Below are 18,121 nucleotides of genomic sequence, written 5' to 3'. Positions count from 1 at the left end.
TGGGGTGATTATACAATTTTACGAAGAATAAGACCCAGTTAGATTTTAATATTGAAAGTGACTCATATCTACCTTAAATGTTCAATCAACACGAGGTTATTCTTGCGTGAATGACAGATATGGGGAACCATTTATGCACTTGTAAACAGGAAATGTAATGAATAATCAACATATCGTGTTCCAGGATTTCCGGTCTATCAACTGATTGGTCCGTCTGCTTGTCGCCGTCACGTGGCAGGAGCCCTACTGTGCTGTGTCTGAAACATACACATCTCTTTAAGGACATGGTGTCATCTATGCGTTCACACTATGGCGCAGCGATGACTTAATATAACATCACAGCCACAGGCTAATTTGTATATCACGTGGCCCGACTTTTCTCTTGCTTGTAAACAAACGCACTTATACGTAAAGGAGAAGAGACTGACCTTATGCAAGCTTTTCGGTGCTCTCTTCATATTGTTTTACATTGTTATATAGATATTCTCCTACAGTTGAGACAGTTAGATTCGTGACAATACATATTTATACATCAAAGTTACTGCATCGCGTACTCTGCACAGAGCTTCGATGACAGCACATGGAACCGCATAACCCATGTAAACAAAAGATCGCTACGCAAATCGAAATAGTGTTACACGTTTTTGGAAATTTTCTCAGTGAAAGTAAACCATTCTATCAAAGAAGATCAAGTACATGCGTAGGCTCGTCAAAAATGAAAGCGTTCAGAAATGTACACAATTTATTGAATGGACCTGAGCAAGATGTGAGGAATCGTCACATGGCCTATGACAGAGGTAATATGCTGGCTGGCCGCAAGGAACTCTGGGAGGAGAGTGCTATGGGTTTCCAGAACCATGCTTATAATTGTCACCGTTATGTTGCCTTTTTGTTTGTTTGCGTGCTGTTTCATGTAACTTTCAGAAATATTCAAGCAATCTGCAAATCGAGTATTGACCAAACAATCTAGCGATCACTTCACGGGCATCGATGTTCACAACTGGGATACGATGCCAAGTGTCAACCAAGTCAGCGAGTCTGACCACCCGATCCCGTTAGCCGTCGCTTACGACAAGCATGAGTTGTTGAAGAAAATTTCTAACCCGGATGTTTACGGTTCTGTTACATTTCACATGATATCACCATTGAAAAATTGTATCCACCACTGGGTGGACACAGTATCCATATACATGGATAACAAAACTCTATCCTAACTGTATTTTAAACTCCCAACTCGTTCACGACAATGAGTGAGTGAGTAAGTTTAGTTTTTATTTCAGCAATATCACGGCGGGGGACACTAAAAATGGGCTTCACACAGTGTACCCATGTGGGGGAATCGAACCCGGGTCTTCCGCGTGACTAGCGAATGCTTTAACCACTAGGCTACCCCACCGGCCTCGTTCACGTCGAAGTGTTGGCAGCAGGTTCAATATGTGTCACTGTCTGACCTAAAGTTACGTGGTTGATTTTGAACTTGTTGTTTATGTGGACCTCGTGTATCAACCACCCAATGAGTTGCCTGATGTTAATATCAATATACGACACATCGAAGAATAATATTAATCCTCTCTTGTCGCAACTACAGACTATTCAATGTCGGTCTTAATTCCAGTGTCTTCTATAAATAAAATATCATGCAATATTGACCCATTTCTTGGAACTCAGACTTCTCACAAAGGTCATATGTACGAATTATTGAATAAGCAAGACATTACTCCAGATGCGAATGTTGATTGATCCTATTAAACAAAAATATGATAGACTTTTCAGTGCAACACTTTACTGAAATCCTGTGCATGTACATTGAGGCAACGCCCGTCGCCACGTGTACGTTCACGACCGGAAGGAGAACCTGACACACTCTACATGACATGTAGCAATACAGTGCGTTCTTTGTCACGTCTTGTGTTTATATGATTTCCTCGTTAGCTCAGAAACCCCGTTAATCTGGAAGCCAATTTAGTCTCTAAACCCTGTTAAGCCGAAAACATCTTTAAACCTGAAGTCTGGAAACCCCCATGTTATTGTTGGAAACACCGTATAGGCAGAGAACGTGTTTACAATAACCTTGTGTGGCTAAAGTGGACATTCATTCATCAGGTCTAGGATGCTTTCATGTGGCAATGTAATGTTCGGAATAACGAATGTAAACTCTACACACATGTCAGTGTCATCATTGTACACAATGGGTTTTTTTGTGATTCATCGACAAATAAAACTCCACTGCAACAGGAAACGTCAGTTCATGAACTTAAATCGATAGTTAGCATATTATCTAACCAAAGGAAAACAGTCAGCAAAAACAAATACTATTTACGCAATGGCGTCTTCATATTACACTTGTCCACATTCACAATACCTCATCACACACATCCGGATCTGAGTACAACATCAATAGAAACCGTTATATGGAACAATAGAAGAGAACAAAGCATGTTATGTCACTCTTAAGCAAGATGCGCGTTGTCATATACACACTTCACTAGGTGTATGTGACCTAAACATGTCACAGACAATGAATACCTTGAAATGCTTCACATCCGCTCAACATTCCTTGATAAAAACAAACAGGACGGAAATATGTGTTCGTTTTCTGGATACCTTAAGTTGGGGCACTAATGCTCACTAATGGAGTATTTTGCAAAGTACTGTTTTCTGAAGATGATGTGAGACTGAAAGTGCTTCAGGTAGAGCAGGACATATATAGTAGGAGACAGATCCTGGTTAGACAGGATCTTCAGGAACGAATACCGTAATGTGCTGACTGGAAGCTCCTACCTGCACGTCTTCAAATCCCACTTGCGCTGATCGATGCTCACATGTCTGTCACTGGATTGTCTGTTCCAGAGTCAACCCGTGAAGGTCCGGGCTAGAATATTGGTCTTCAGTAACCCATGCTTGTCTACCCGTGGAGGTCAGGGTTAGAATATTGATCTTCAGTAACCCATGCTTGTCGTAAGAGGCAACTAACAGGATCGGATGGTCAGTCTTGCTGACTTGGTTGACATGTCATCGGTTCCCAGTTGCGCAGATCGATGTCCATGCTGTTGATCACTGGATTGTCTGGTCCAGACTCGATTATTTACAGACCGCCGCCATATAGCTGGAATATTGCTGAGTGCGGCGTAAAACTAAACTCACTCACTGTTCCAGAGTCGATATTTGGGATTGTCGTCATAAAGCTCACCAAACGAGTCTACAATACTATAACCAAGGACATTCTGCCATTATTTTAATTCCATAACACTGGAGATAATTTCACATTTCACACTACCAATAATTACCATTCTTTACTTTGTACAATACAAGTAAGATTGTTTCGTTCTGTGGAGGATTCTGTCGTCAATATGGCCGCCAGTTCTTTAAAAAATCATGTCACACCCTATTATAAATCCAGTAAAATATGCATACCTTTGAACATGCAAATTCTGTATTATACACTGGCTAAAAAAAAGAAACGCATCACCAAAATATCAGTTTACCTTGACGTGTTTTATAAAATCGGATTACACAATAAATAAAGAATGTACAACAACCAAATTTTACACAGGGTTAGGCACATGTTACCTCCACTACAAACAGTCATTTACTGCTGTTGGGGACATCTGTGTCTGTGACGGCACCGTGACAAAGTCAGTACCTTGTGTGACCACCACGAGCATCGATCACTGCTCTGCACCGCCAGCTGGGCATGGACTGAAGGAGTCGTCGAATCTGGCGTTGTGGGATCCTTCTCCACTCATCCTGCAATGCATGGCTCAGCTGTTGTAGTTGTTGTTGTGGTTCAGGCTGGCGGCGTCGTATACGTCTGTCTAGCAGATCCTACAAATGTTCAATGGGGTTGAGATCCGACGATTTGGATGGCCATGGCAGCACATTAACATTGTTGTTGGCAAGATAACCCACAGTAACACGTGCGGTATGCGCTCTGGCGTTGTCTTGCTGGAAAATCTCTCTTCTGACGTCAATGGCGGGAATAAGGTGACGTTGGAGGATTTCATCACGGTAGCGTACAACAGTTAAATTTCCATGCACGTGCACCAGATCTGTCCCACCATTCAAGGATATGCCTGCCCACATCATGACACTCCCACTGCCGTATCTATCGACTTCACGAATACAGTGTAGCGTTCATTTCGCCGTCGGTAGACACGCATCCTACCATTATGGCGATACAGCAAGAACCGCAACTAAACCAGATCCTTCTCCAGTGCACTAGGGTCCATGGTCGAACGTTTCTGCCCCATTGCAGACGAGCACGACGATAATGATGCCGCAGCACAGGTGCTGTATGTGGTCGCATTTGTCGTATCCCATGTTGTAACAGGCGCTGTATGTGGTCGCATTGGTCGTATCCCATGCTGTAAAAGGTGCTGTATATGGTCGCGTTGGTCGTATCCCATGCTGTCGTAGGTGATTTCTGATGGTTTGCGCTGATTGTACGAAGTCCAGGAACATTGTTGGCTGTGTATGCTGCACTGATTGTCCGGTTGCGCCGTAGTTCTGACCCTTGGTCTACCAGATCTCGGTCCAGGTCTCCATCGATCTCTTGTAGAGTTGTGGAGTCTGTAGCTCTGCCACAGACGGGAGATGTGCCTGGCTACTGATGACTGACTTTCTCCAGCTTCCAGACGTCCAATGGCTCTGTTTCTACAATCTTCATTCAGTCTTGGCATCTTGAGGGTCGCATATACGGAATAGCTTAGGGTGATTCGCAACGGGACTGTCAGATTTTTATACCCATCGGTATGTAGCTTTAGTACGCGTATTTGCACGTGCAACATGCTTACAGCTTTTTCTCCATGCGATTTCTCCCAGTTTAAATTCAAGGTGCTGTATTTTGGCGACAGTTCACCAAATGTTGCGTTCGTTTGCAATGCAATGAATTAGTGTAAGGGCTGTATTCACTGTTACCATTGACATTTATATTGATTTCAAGCATTTATATTAAAAACATTCTACTTTGAAAAACAGATTTTACCTATGCGTTTCTTTTTTTGCCCAGTATATAACAGTATAGTAATAGTCTATATAAATACAAGTTCACAGTGTATGATGTTCTGCTCTGCCAAATCTAACAAAGGTATGATACTTAATGCTACCTTTATTTTACTATACTACCTTTATTATAATTATTCAACTTCTAAAATGCCAATCAAACAGATTATTTGCGAAAGCTGGTTATAATATTGATAATGATAATGACACTGGCGGTATTCTAAATAGTACCATTACAATAGACGAAATATTATCAGCTTTAAATAATTTAAAATATGGCCACGCAGTAGGACCTGGTGGAATACCTCCAGAGATGTGGAAGCATGGAGGTGATATGTCGTTACCCAATTTACATGTATATTTTTAACGGTATTTTTAATTCTCGATATTTTTCCTATACAGTGAAGTATTATTTTGTCCTCTTCATAAGAAAGACAACGTGAATGATGTTACTAATTACAGATGAATTTCATTAACAGGTCATTGCGGGGAAATCGTTACATGTATTCAACAGACTGGAAGATGTTATAGACTTGTATAACAACTACAGAGACTGCCAGGCAGGTTTTCGTAAAGTATATTCGATTGTTGATTAATACTTTCACACTTCAATCGCTGATTCAAAAATATTTATCGAAATCGAAAGGTAGATTCTATTGTCTATTTGTGGGCTTTCACAAAGCATTTGATTGCTTCCTTCTATGTAATGCCATATCAAAACAAAGTATTCATGGTAAAATGTTACCATAATTCGTAACTCCACAGTTGCAGCAGCTGTGACATTATCTAACATTAGCATTTCAGAATATTTCAGTTGCTTAAGTGGTGTCGGACACGGTTGTATATTAAGCCCGCTTCCATTTTCCTTGTTTATTAATCAACTTGAAGATGAATTACACTACTCTCTGGAATTATATTTATTTGTTATATGACTATGATTTGTGCATGTTCTCTGATTCTATATTTTGTTCACAGAAGAAAGTTGATGTTCTGGCATCCTTCTGTAAGAAGTGGGGCTTGAAAGTTAACATCAACAAAACAGAATCCTTGTATTTCAATGTTGAGGTAAGCTACAAATATTGAAAGGTGGATGTATAATGATATTAATCTGAATATTGCAACGTACTATAGTTATTTAGGAATTATATTTTCAAATAGATTAGCCAAAACTTTGATTCAGGAAGCAAGCAAAGCATTTATTCTTATTGAACAATTGCATTTTAAACTGAAAAGTCAGTACTGTTTAAAACGTTTAATTTTCAACTAAAGCCTATCATTTTGTATTGCTCAGATATTGGGGGTTGGCACAAGTGGGAAACAATATTGTGCTATTTCACGCACAACTTTGTAAATTTGTATTGGGATTTGGAAAATCATCAACAAATGAAACTGACTTAAGGTGAGTGTGGAATTTTAATATTTATTGTGCAACGTTTACAAATTGTGTCAGATACGGGTGTAAACTTGTAAGCATGTGGAACAGTTACAGTATGTTACAGACTATAGGATTACATGGACCTCACCTATTAAAAAAATGCTTTACTTTTTTGTTTTGTTGAAGAAAAATCAAGGTGATTATGATTTGTTTGTCCGTGACTCTAATTCAGAATTATAGAATTAAAGATTGCTACATCCAAACATGGTCTGCTAAGACCAGTGATCACTCAAATTTTGGATATCATGCATTTGTATAGTTTACTTTCTCCGTGGAACCATATTTCTTGAAAGCATGTCATAAAGTTTTTCGACGCATGTTAACATTATTAAGAATCGGTGAACTACAGAAAATGAACAAATTTGGTAGCAGAGAGGATATTTTTTAGAAATTTGAAAATTTGAACATTTTGTCATAATAATATCATCGAAAATGAATTTCATTTTATGGTTATATGATCTATGTATTATGATTGAAAACAGAAATAATTCCAAACATAGTTTAAAACAAAACAAAAGCTTCTGTATACACGCAATTCTGAAGATTCAATTACCTTAATCAAGTGCTCAAATAATGTCAAAGAAGCTTTATCTTTACGTTCCTCACTGTTATGATAGTAAACCCTCATCTGTACAGTTTTCCAACCACCACCAGACTGTATGTATGTATTGTTTTGTTACATGGACCTGTGGCTTTTATACTGAATAAACGTCTTCTTCGTAGTGAAGTGAGTGGAGCCCATTTCTGGTGTCCCCCGCCGTGATATTGCTGGAATATTGCTAAAAGCGGCGTAAAACCAAACTCAGTCAGTCAGTCAGTCTTCGTAGTGAGACGCCAGATGTAACCTAGTGTCGACTCACAGATAAAACAAATTCCATTGAACGTGAAGGGTAAATTAGCGGCGAAAACGAAATGTCTAGACCATCGAAAACCAGTCGTCACACTTGATAGGAACCACCATCAGATATACTACACCAAATCAGATTCCGCTGGCATTTCAGTGCAGGCAGAATTATCTGGCAGCTGTGATTGGATGTTTTTGGTACGATTTTTGTGATTTGCAAATGTACATCCTTCCGGTAATTATTATTGACCCATTGTTCAATATTTAGTGCCAGTTATTAAACACAGTGACTTATGCTGAATGTGTGCCGAGATATTTTCAAGCAGGTGACATTTGCTGCGGAACTGGGGTTGGTGTGCTCAACTTCCTGTACTCGGAAAAGGAGTTGATTAACCCAGCCCAAATTTGTGTTTTCATTGTGGCTTTAAGGTCATACTGTGCACATACATAGACTTAATGGATGTTAACGGCCTGGGGTTTTAAGACAATGTAACGTGTCTATGGAAATCTATGGGAAAACATTTGTTTTTGTGTAACCTTTAGTACTTGGGGAAGAGCTGAGTCTCAATCCACACAATCTCATTACTGATCCAGTAAACTGATAACCTGACAAATTCAAACATGTCATTTGATTTAATTTACTTACGGGACAAGTGCTTTCAAACAACCCTTTCTACTAGTTTACCTGTAATAAAGGCATTTCGCGAGTGGATAGCAACACACATAATCGAAAACATTTCAGAATGTTAGAAATGAGATTCAAACACCCGTTATTGGAATCCAGCGGCCACGTGTACCACTGTGTTACCACACACCAACTGTCGTATTTAAATGTCATTAGTTCAGTTTCATCAGGTCGGCTTATGTCGCGATAATTTATCACTAGCACACGAAATATGACGCAAACACAATATCAACTGTTTGGCATTCACCTCTTTATGTTTCATTCGGATACTGATGGATATGCTAACTGGGAGATTTGTTGTGGAATCTTTTCAACAAAAACCGGCACAGTTGGTACCCGTGTTCTATAATTTCTACTGCTCACGTCATTTTCCAGTTTTGTACATCGCTAATCCCGGTAAACCTAATTGATTTATGGAATGTTTGTGTGAGTTCATTAGTTGATGTGTTGGCAGGATTACACACCAGTCTCCGAGTTACTTCAACAAAACTGAAAACATTGACCGTAACCGAATCCTGGCAAACATGTCTGAAGTAATGCCTGAGACATCCTACTGACTATTCAGTATTGAACTGAAATATAATTTATGATAAGTTTATTGAATTGAAAAATAATAATAAGTAACTCGGTAATGCGTGTCTGGCACAAAGCATGGTGACACAGGTGGAAGGTGGCGAGATTGAACCACTCAGTTTGTGGAGATAAGAATCAGAGATACGCGGGAGGCTGTATAAGATGGGGCTGTCTTAAGGCCGTATCGATCTGCAAGCCACTTAAACTCGGTGATACTCGCGGGGACCGGGTGATTACTATTGTGAGGGTCTGGTGGTTGTGACACACACAGTTGCATGGTAATGAAGGCACTGGCCCCCAGCGTGTGGCCCTGTTTGGTTTACCTGGCTGGAATACTTCAAGTGATTCAAGGTAAAACATATGAATTCTTCCTATGTATTATGATCGTTTTAGAAATTATTGTTAAATTCAAATACTTTGATTAATTGTATTCTGGAATTTATGTCTGTGTAACTTTCTTTGGAAATGTCCAAACTGTACAAGGGATAGTCACAGTGCAAATCTTGCTGTGGAACCATGCAGGTAGCAGAATATTTGTATTTTTCGTTAGTCACCATGGCCCCTGGTGCTGTGGTCTACCTCAGTTGTTTTTAATTTTATGTCGCTGAATAAGTTTATTCTTTTACATACTCTCAAACTAGGTTTGAGCAAAATCTGTGATAGTCTAGTTATTGTATTGTCCTTCGCTGACAGGAGTTTTATACAGTGTAAATATCTTTCTTGCCAATGTTTAACTCTATCCCATCCATACGGCTGTAATGTTGCCGGTGAGGCGATATTTTGGTAGCCCAGTACTGATTCTAGCTGTTTCCACTTGATATCTTTCTCTCATTCTGATCTGGTGTACATAAATCTCACATGATTAAAAATTGTATTGATCGTTCCTTGGTTTCATATGAACTTGGTTGTTTTAACAATAATGTTTATATGGCAAGACCAATCGGAAATATGAAAGCATGATATGATGCTTAATTAATTTTGGTTTAATTTCCTTCCCATCAAACTGTACTTTAATAGATCTAAATCATCCTTTACCGACAATATAATACCTTCCATTTTATCAGGATTGAATAACATATACCAACGTTTGCCCGATACGTGCCATCATGCTAGAATTCTGTTTTGTAGCATTGCACTAACGCTGGCTCAAACCTCAAGTGATGTGTCGTCAGTAAATAACCTTTCTATTTCTTATCTGCTTTGTCATTAATATAAACAATTTAAAGAAAACGCCATAGGAGAGACCCTTTATGAATCTCAAGCTTCAAATATCTTGGCTGTGATTGGGCTCTATGAAAACACGGATTACGATTACATGTAGTTATGTTTTAAAATCCATTCTCAAACAGGATTATTGTTTGGGCAAGTTATAGGATTAATTACAGAAATGCCACAGAATTTGAAAGCATGTGCAATTTGTTTCTTTACGACTAAAACAAATAACGATAAAGACTCCTGTTGGATTAAGTCATATGCAGTCAAGACGTCATGTGCAGATAGGGAAGAATTATGGGAAATATCGCTTTCTCGCTCTATCGCTTTCTCGCCCTGCTATATAGCTTTCTCGCTCTGTCGCTTTCTCGCCTTGTTATATAGCTTTTTCGCTCAATCGCTTTCTCGCGCAATGATATCGCTTTTCCATCTCGTGCTATCGCTTTCTCGTCTCGTGATATCACTTTCTCGTTTTCTCGCGGCCGAATTTTAATGTGAGAAAGTGATGGCCCTAATCAGCCACCATAATATTTAGCAGTGTCCCTTTTGCACCTGTACCTGTTTACGCTTGCCATAGGGGCGACCCCTGTCGGAGCCATCTCTAGTGCATGTCTTGCTTATTCAGGTGTATCCTATCTCTATCTGAGCGAGGCCAGAAATTATGAGCAGGGGAAATTACTCTGTCTGAAGTTTGGTCTTGACCTTGCAAAAGTGACATCAGAAGCCGACATTGATGACCTCCACAACATATACGCCAACATCCCAGGGTAAGAAAATGTGTTAAAAGTCAGTCATGGACATCTTGCGTCTGGGTATGGGTAGTTTGCATTAGAAAATCGTCGCTACATTGTGCAGAATGATGTTGCCGTCAATACATATGGACCTCCATAAAAGGTGTTTCGCAAGACGAGGTTTCTGATATAGAGGATTCTTGTCTATCGAGATGAAAATAGTACAATAAGGTGATAAATCTGAAAAACGTCTTTTTGTGATTTAATTTTATAATTTAATATCAGCAACAATAAAATGGATAAGGACAACGCTAGAGAATGATTAGTGTCGATTATTTGGTATAATAGACACATTATAACAAGCATTACAATTATGTGATTAGGTAAGTGAAAATCAGTGATGATGTTGGGCGGTCGGGAAATTGGTAACCATGTCCTGCTATCGCGAGAAACTATCACAATTTCCGCGACATAGTAAGTGTTTGTGACCCGTGAAGATCCCTCAGCACCCCATGCTTGCCGTAAGAGGCGACTAACGAGATCGGTTGGTCAGGCTCGCTGACTTGGTTGACACATGTCATCGCATCCCAATTGTGTAGACCGATGCTCATGATGTTGATCACTGGACTGTCTGGTCCAGAGTCGATTATTTACAGACGGCCGCCATGTAGCTGGAATATTGCTGAGTGCGTCGTTAAACAATCAAACCAAACCAAACTCAAAAAGTCTCTGTACGAAGGCGGCCCACCAGTCTTGACAAAACAATCCAGTAATGGACCACACAATTCAGTGACACGATAGCTCATTTGCTGAAATAACTGAAGTTAACAACATACCATTCTGACTTATGTAGGCTGTGGAGAAGTACAGAGATTCTGCTGCTTATAATTGCTAAATGTGGCTGAGCTGATCAGTTTTCGGGTTCTTTTGTCCACAATCGTAAAAACAGTAGATCCCAATCAGCCTGTTGAAACGGCTGGAAGTATAGGCAAAATGTAAGTGTAAGCTCGTACTAATAACGTTCTATATTTATTATTCATATACTTGTAGGGCGACGGTGGCATGGATGGGTCTTCTCTACAATGGTAACCAGTTTCTTTGGGCTGACGGGACCCCGGTACAATATTCTCGCTGGAACAACATCCTTGACGATGAACCGGATGACCTTGGAAATTCCAAATGTGCAGTGGTGAAACAGGACATCCTCCTTTGGCATACAAGGAAATGTCCCAACGAGTATCCGTTACTGTGCGGCCCGTACCCAACACTCGGTGAGACACGACCCTATCCTATCATTTACTGTGGGTTCCCTACCTAACACTAGGTAAGACACGACCCTAACCTAACATTTACTGTGGGTTCCCTACCCAACACTAGGTGCGACATGATCCTAACCTAACATTTACTGTTGGTTCCCTTCCCAACACTAGGTGAGACATGACCCTAACCTAACATTTACTGTTGGTTCCCTACCCAACACTAGGTGAGACATGACCCTAACCTAACATTTACTGTGGGTTCCCTACCCAACACTAGGTGAGACACGACCCTAACCTAACATTTACTGTTGGTTCCCTTTCCAACACTAGGTGAGACACGACCCTAACCTAACATTTACTGTTGGTTCCCTACCCAACACTAGGTGAGACGACCCTGACCCTAACGTAACATTTACTGTGGGTTCCCTACCCAACACTAGGTGAGACACGACCCTAACCTAACATTTACTGTGGGTTCCCTACCCAACACTAGGTGAGACACAACCCTAACCTTACATTTACTGTTGGTTCCCTACCCAACACTAGGTGAGACACGACCCTAACCTAACATTTACTGTGGGTTCCCTACCCAACACTAGGTGAGACACGACCCTAACCTAACATTTACTGTGGGTTCCCTACCCAACACTAGGTGAGACACGACCCTAACCTAACATTTACTGTGGGTTCCCTACCCAACACTAGGTGAGACTACCCACACCCTAACCTTACATTTACTGTTGGTTCCCTACCCAACACTAGGTGAGACACGACCCTAACCTAACATTTACTGTGGGTCCCCTACCCAACACTAGGTGAGACACGACCCTAACCTAACATTTACTGTGGGTTCCCTACCCAACACTAGGTGAGACACACACCCTAACCTAGGTGACACGATTTACTGTTGGTTCCCTACCCAACACTAGGTGAGACACGACCCTAACCTAACATTTACTGTGGGTCCTACCCAACACTGGGTCCCCTACCCAACACTAGGTGAGACACGACCCTAACCTAACATTTACTGTGGGTTCCCTACCCAACACTAGGTGAGACACGACCCTAACCTAACATTTACTGTGGGTTCCCTACCCAACACTAGGTGAGACACGACCCTAACCTAACATTTACTGTGGGTTCCCTACCCAACACTAGGTGAGACACGACCCTAACCTTACATTTACTGTTGGTTCCCTACGCAACACTAGGTGAGACACGACCCTAACCTAACATTTACTGTTGGTCCCCTACCCAACACTAGGTGAGACACGACCCTAACCTAACATTTACTGTGGGTTCCCTACCCAACACTAGGTGAGACACGACCCTAACCTAACACTTACTGTGGGTTCCCTACCCAACACTAGGTGAGACACGACCCTAACCTTACATTTACTGTTGGTTACCTACCCAACGCTAGGTGAGGCACGACCCTAACCTAACATTCACTGTGGGTTCCCTACCCAACATTAGGTGAGACACGACCCTAACCTAACATTTACTGTGGGTTCCCTACCCAAGACTAGGTGAGACACGACCCTAACCTTACATTTACTGTGGGTTCCCTACACAACACTAGGTGAGACACGACCCTAACCTAACATTTACTGTTGGTTCCCTACCCAACACTAGGTGAGACACGACCCTAACCTAACATTTACTGTTGGTTCCCTACACAACACTAGGTGAGACACGACCCTAACCTAACATTTACTGTGGGTTCCCTACCCAACACTAGATGAGACACGACCCTAACCTAACATTTACTGTGGGTCCCCTACCCAACACTAGGTGAGACACGACCCTAACCTAACATTTACTGTTGGTTCCCTACCCAACACTAGGTGAGACACGACCCTAACCTAACATTTACTGTGGGTTCCCTACCCAACACTAGGTGAGACACGACCCTAACCTAACATTTACTGTTGGTTCCCTACCCAACACTAGGTGAGACACGACCCTAACCTTACATTTACTTTACTGTGGGTTCCCTACGCAACACTAGGTGAGACACGACCCTAACCTAACATTTACTGTGGGTCCCCTACCCAACACTAGATGAGACACGACCCTAACCTAACATTTACTGTGGGTTCCCTACCCAACACTGAGAGGTGAGACACGACCCTAACCTAACACTTACTGTGGGTTCCCTACCCAACACTAGGTGAGACACGACCCTAACCTTACATTTACAGTTGGTTACCTACCCAACGCTAGGTGAGACACGACCCTAACCTTACATTTACTGTTGGTTCCCTACCGAACACTAGTTGAGACAAGACCCTAACCTAACATTTACTGTTGGTTCCCTACCCAACACTAGGTGAGACACGACCCTAACCAACATTTACTGTGGGTTCCCTACGCAACACTAGGTGAGACACGACCCTAACCTAACATTTACTGTGGGTCCCCTACCCAACACTAGATGAGACACGACCCTGACCTTACATTTACTGTGGGTTCCCTACCCAACACTAGGTGAGACACGACCCTAACCCAACATTTACTGTTGGTTCCCTACCCAACACTAGTTGAGACATGACCCTAACCAACATTTACTGTTGGTTCCCTACCCAACACTAGGTGAGACACGACCCTAACCTAACATTTACTGTGGGTTCCCTACCCAACACTAGGTGAGACACCCCCTAACCTAACATTTACTGTGGGTTCCCTACCCAACAGAGGTCCTGTCTCCGGCTGTATAAGTATATGGATCTGACCAGGTCATGCGTTCAGCGATGAACATGTTGACCGAGTAATGATGCCCATTGAGTACTGGATAGTCGTTTTCAAACTTATACAAAAATGTTTTGGTTTAAAAATAATACCAAGTAAATAATGTTTATTTGTGTGGTGAATTCGTTTTGTATCTGTATTCAGATGCGACATCGGAACCGAGGACATTTTCCTTCAAAAAATGGCGAGAAGGTGTGGAGCTGCTTAGCAAACCTACGTTAATCAAACAACGGAATTCATCACGGGCCTGCGCGAAGGATTGCTCAAAGCTGAATAACTGCATGTTTTACTCGCTAGGAGGCTCGTGGTGCCGGATGTACAGTGACATCACTTCCTTTCTGACACAGACTAGCCCTGGCACAGTGGTGTGGAAGAGAACAACAGTGGCAGTGGACTAAATCCGGGCACCTGGGAATAGGGTTACGGCAAGCCTCGTTTTAGTTATTGCAGTATGATTCTGTAAGGTTACGCATGCGCGGAACAGTCACAGTACTATAACTGTTGTCCGGTTAAGTATGGGTGTGAGGTCGTATCGCTCCGTGAAATTAGCAGAAATCAGTAAATGTGCATATTCTCCTAATCAATGGTGAAGGTACAGTTTTCATCAAATGGACAATGTGGAGATGTTGTTGAGGATGCCCATTCACTTAAGAGTTGGCTTATGAAGATATAGAGGTGTCTATATTAGATAGTTAGGCGACACCAATGAAAAACGACGCGTTGTATATATTACGATAAAAATTGTTCTATCATAAAGTGATTATTGGAGGTTTGATTATACATTCGTTATTTTAAGACGTACTATATAGACGAAACTATGACGTCCTTGTGAGTACAGGCCGACAATTCAAGTGCCGAGTATACAGAAGTTATTAGGACAAATGGCCCTGCTGTCGTTATATTGTTGGACAAAATAGCTGTAATATGCCAAATGCCTGTACTACAATGGTATCAGACAATTTTAAATGTTTAAAACTACCGTTCGAAGTCACAAAATGTTACATTAAAGGAATTATTCGGCGACAGTTTGCAATTATGATTGATCGAATCATATTTACAGAAGCCCCTATATTTAGTTCCAAGTGAATTAACATCGTGGAAGTGATGAGTTCAAGGTATATATTCCACTGTACTTGTATTCATACACCTTATTCTGATGAACAGTTTGTTGTCAAATATTTCATATATCATTACAGGTCATGAATGGGCCACGAATGGACCATTTGTCAAATATACTCTTAAAAAAAAGTAGGGGAACCTGAACTTTTAATTTGGATAGGAAGTATAAGCGTTAACAAGCTTTTCAAAGACAGACATCGTATGTGACCCACCACCATTTCTTTTTATCACCACCCCTAAACACAATATCATGAGATGCACGTGCACAACACAGTAGCCCCATACACGTGCATGGGGTGTCATTCTTGATTTTAACGGTTTTACAGAAGATCGATAAATCACTGTAGACCACATTGACAATCATCTTGCATCACACAGTTGTTAGTGTTTGTTTCTAGCCGATTGTTTTGTTTGAAATTATAGACCAATCATCTTTCAAGAGTGATTACAGTCCAAACAACTCCGGTCACAAGGAAGAGCGAAGGAAGTGGTGATGCGCCCTCAAAACATTCATATTATCGTATCAACTTTGATTGACTCCGATATATCTACCAGTTTTTTCCATCGTAAATTAAAAATGAAGCCCCTCTACTATTTTTAAGAGTATATATCTTTCTCTGTCCGTCGACTGATGTTGGTCAAATATTCGACTCTCGCCATACCCTTGACACGACAAGAAGTGTATATACGACACTGCCCTGTACATACATTACCGACATACCTTTATGTGGGCTATATTTTATATAATGCCAAACCTTTTCTTGATCAACTGCTCGCGCAATACCTTGACATGACATGGCCTGTTTTTCCTACATTGGCCATACAATCCTTGATTGTCTCCGTGGGTCATACCTTGTCATGGTGTATATATACACATGTATATCCGACAATGGCCTTACCTGGCTGGCATTGCCTTCGTGGAGAGAAGCCCACAGTGGTGACGTGCAAGGTGTTGTCAAGCCGTTGATCATGATTACGAGGAATCTGGGACTCGAACCTGGGATTTTAAATATTAAGATGGAGACAAGGTTGGTTGACTGAAACCACACAAGGCTCTCGCCCCCATCAAATGTGTTGTCTTTTTTATCCTCCGCAATGCTTGGTCCAAGGGCCATTTCTGCCGAGGTCATCAGGGTCTTGTGGGGATGGCATACTGTTATTTGTCTGCGCTTTTATTTATCAACCCTGTTTGGTCTGAACTTGGAGTCGGAGGTACAGGTATTTAGTTGTCAGTTTAACCCACCTTATACGTTAAAGCGTTCGCTCATCACATCGAAGATCCGGGTTTGATTCTGCTCATTGGTACACTGTGTGACGGCCATTGATGGTGTCCCCCGCCGTGGTATTGCTGGAATATTGCTAAAAGCGGCGTAAAACCATACTCACTCACTATTCTTTAACGGGTAATATCTACCATTTGAGCGAAACATATATCCGGAGTCAAACGTTCCGATATTTACACTACACATGAGTACAGAACGAGGACATCAACATATGTTGATTCAGAGCACCTGGTGTCAGCCTTGTAGCTGATTAATGGGTGTAGGCGTGTGAACTCAATATTTATTGTGTACCTTTCATCAAGGGAGAGATAAGAAATTGAATTCTCTACAACGTTGGCATATTAAAAGACTCGATATGTGATCATAGCCAGGAACCACAAGACTGAACTTGACCAATGACGTCATCATAGTCAAGGACAATGAGATTCTAATGACGTCACATTGACGGACAACAATATTTAACAATGGAAGCTAAGTGCAAAATTGTTGTACAAATGCTTTAATGTTTACCATGAAACATCAATATCCTATATATGATTTATTCCATACACCATGCTACTGTAAGATATAACCCCCTAGCCTAGTCTCCGCTGCCTCTATTGTCGTCTATGTCGTAGATTCAAGCAATCAATGGGTCCATTTCTGGGCCCCCAATATGAAAACAGTCTCTGTAAACTTCGACCATGAGTCTTATACAAACACAACAGTTGAAAAACAACAAACAATCACTTAGCCTTGGTAATTGAACTCAATATTCCCGTATGTAAACGCCTATAACATGCACAGGACACGAGCAATAACAGATCTTGACCGAAAATACTGAAAACATAGACCACTGTAAACGGTACACGGCATATGATATGTTTGCATTGGTTCAGGGATAGCACCATTAACGGAATCAATCAAGGGTTATTTTTCAGGATAAGAAACACATCACATATACTACCTTTCGCAATATTTCGGACCCTAGACAAACAGTAGCTTAATGTTCACATCTTTCGGAGTATGCTGGTGAGTGAGTGAGTGAATGAGTGGTGAGTGAGTGAGTGAGTGAGTGAGTGAGTGAGTGAGTGAGTGAGTGAGTGAGTGAGTGAGTGAGTGAGTGAGTGAGTGAGTGAGTGGAGTGAGTGAGTGAGTGAGTGAGTGAATGAGTGACGTGAGGATCCCACGCTTTAACCACTAGACTATAGCACCGCGCATAATGTAATGTTGCTTGGTAACTCAGTAC

General features: G+C 41.3%; 1 protein-coding gene across 1 annotated transcript; it reads left to right on the top strand.

The window, feature by feature from the left end:
- Nucleotides 1–8,785: 8,785 nt before the first annotated feature.
- LOC124272692 (brevican core protein-like) lies at nt 8,786–15,344 on the top strand. The gene is made up of 4 exons (XM_046707879.1): nt 8,786–8,889; nt 10,376–10,517; nt 11,532–11,752; nt 14,636–15,344. The coding sequence occupies exons 1-4, from the start codon at nt 8,814–8,816 to the stop codon at nt 14,887–14,889; spliced, it is 693 nt and encodes a 230-aa protein (XP_046563835.1). The 5' UTR covers nt 8,786–8,813; the 3' UTR covers nt 14,890–15,344.
- Nucleotides 15,345–18,121: the final 2,777 nt, after the last annotated feature.

The sequence above is a fragment of the Haliotis rubra genome, unplaced genomic scaffold, assembly GCF_003918875.1.
Source record: "Haliotis rubra isolate DU_JTF1 unplaced genomic scaffold, ASM391887v1 Scf172, whole genome shotgun sequence".
NCBI classification, from domain to species: Eukaryota; Metazoa; Mollusca; class Gastropoda; order Lepetellida; family Haliotidae; genus Haliotis; species Haliotis rubra.
The sequence above is the reverse complement of the archived record's forward strand: the minus strand, read 5'-3'. Positions and strand labels throughout refer to the sequence as shown.

What these genes read in the sequence shown, in the direction of transcription:
- LOC124272692 (XM_046707879.1), top strand. Translation starts at nt 8,814, where the DNA reads ATGGTAATGAAGGCACTGGCCCCCAGCGTGTGGCCCTGTTTGGTTTAC. An exon ending in AATACTTCAAGTGATTCAAG is followed by an intron (nt 8,890 to 10,375) that starts GTAAAACATATG and finishes TTGCTTATTCAG; the next exon opens with GTGTATCCTATCTCTATCTG. An exon ending in CGGCCCGTACCCAACACTCG is followed by an intron (nt 11,753 to 14,635) that starts GTGAGACACGAC and finishes ATCTGTATTCAG; the next exon opens with ATGCGACATCGGAACCGAGG.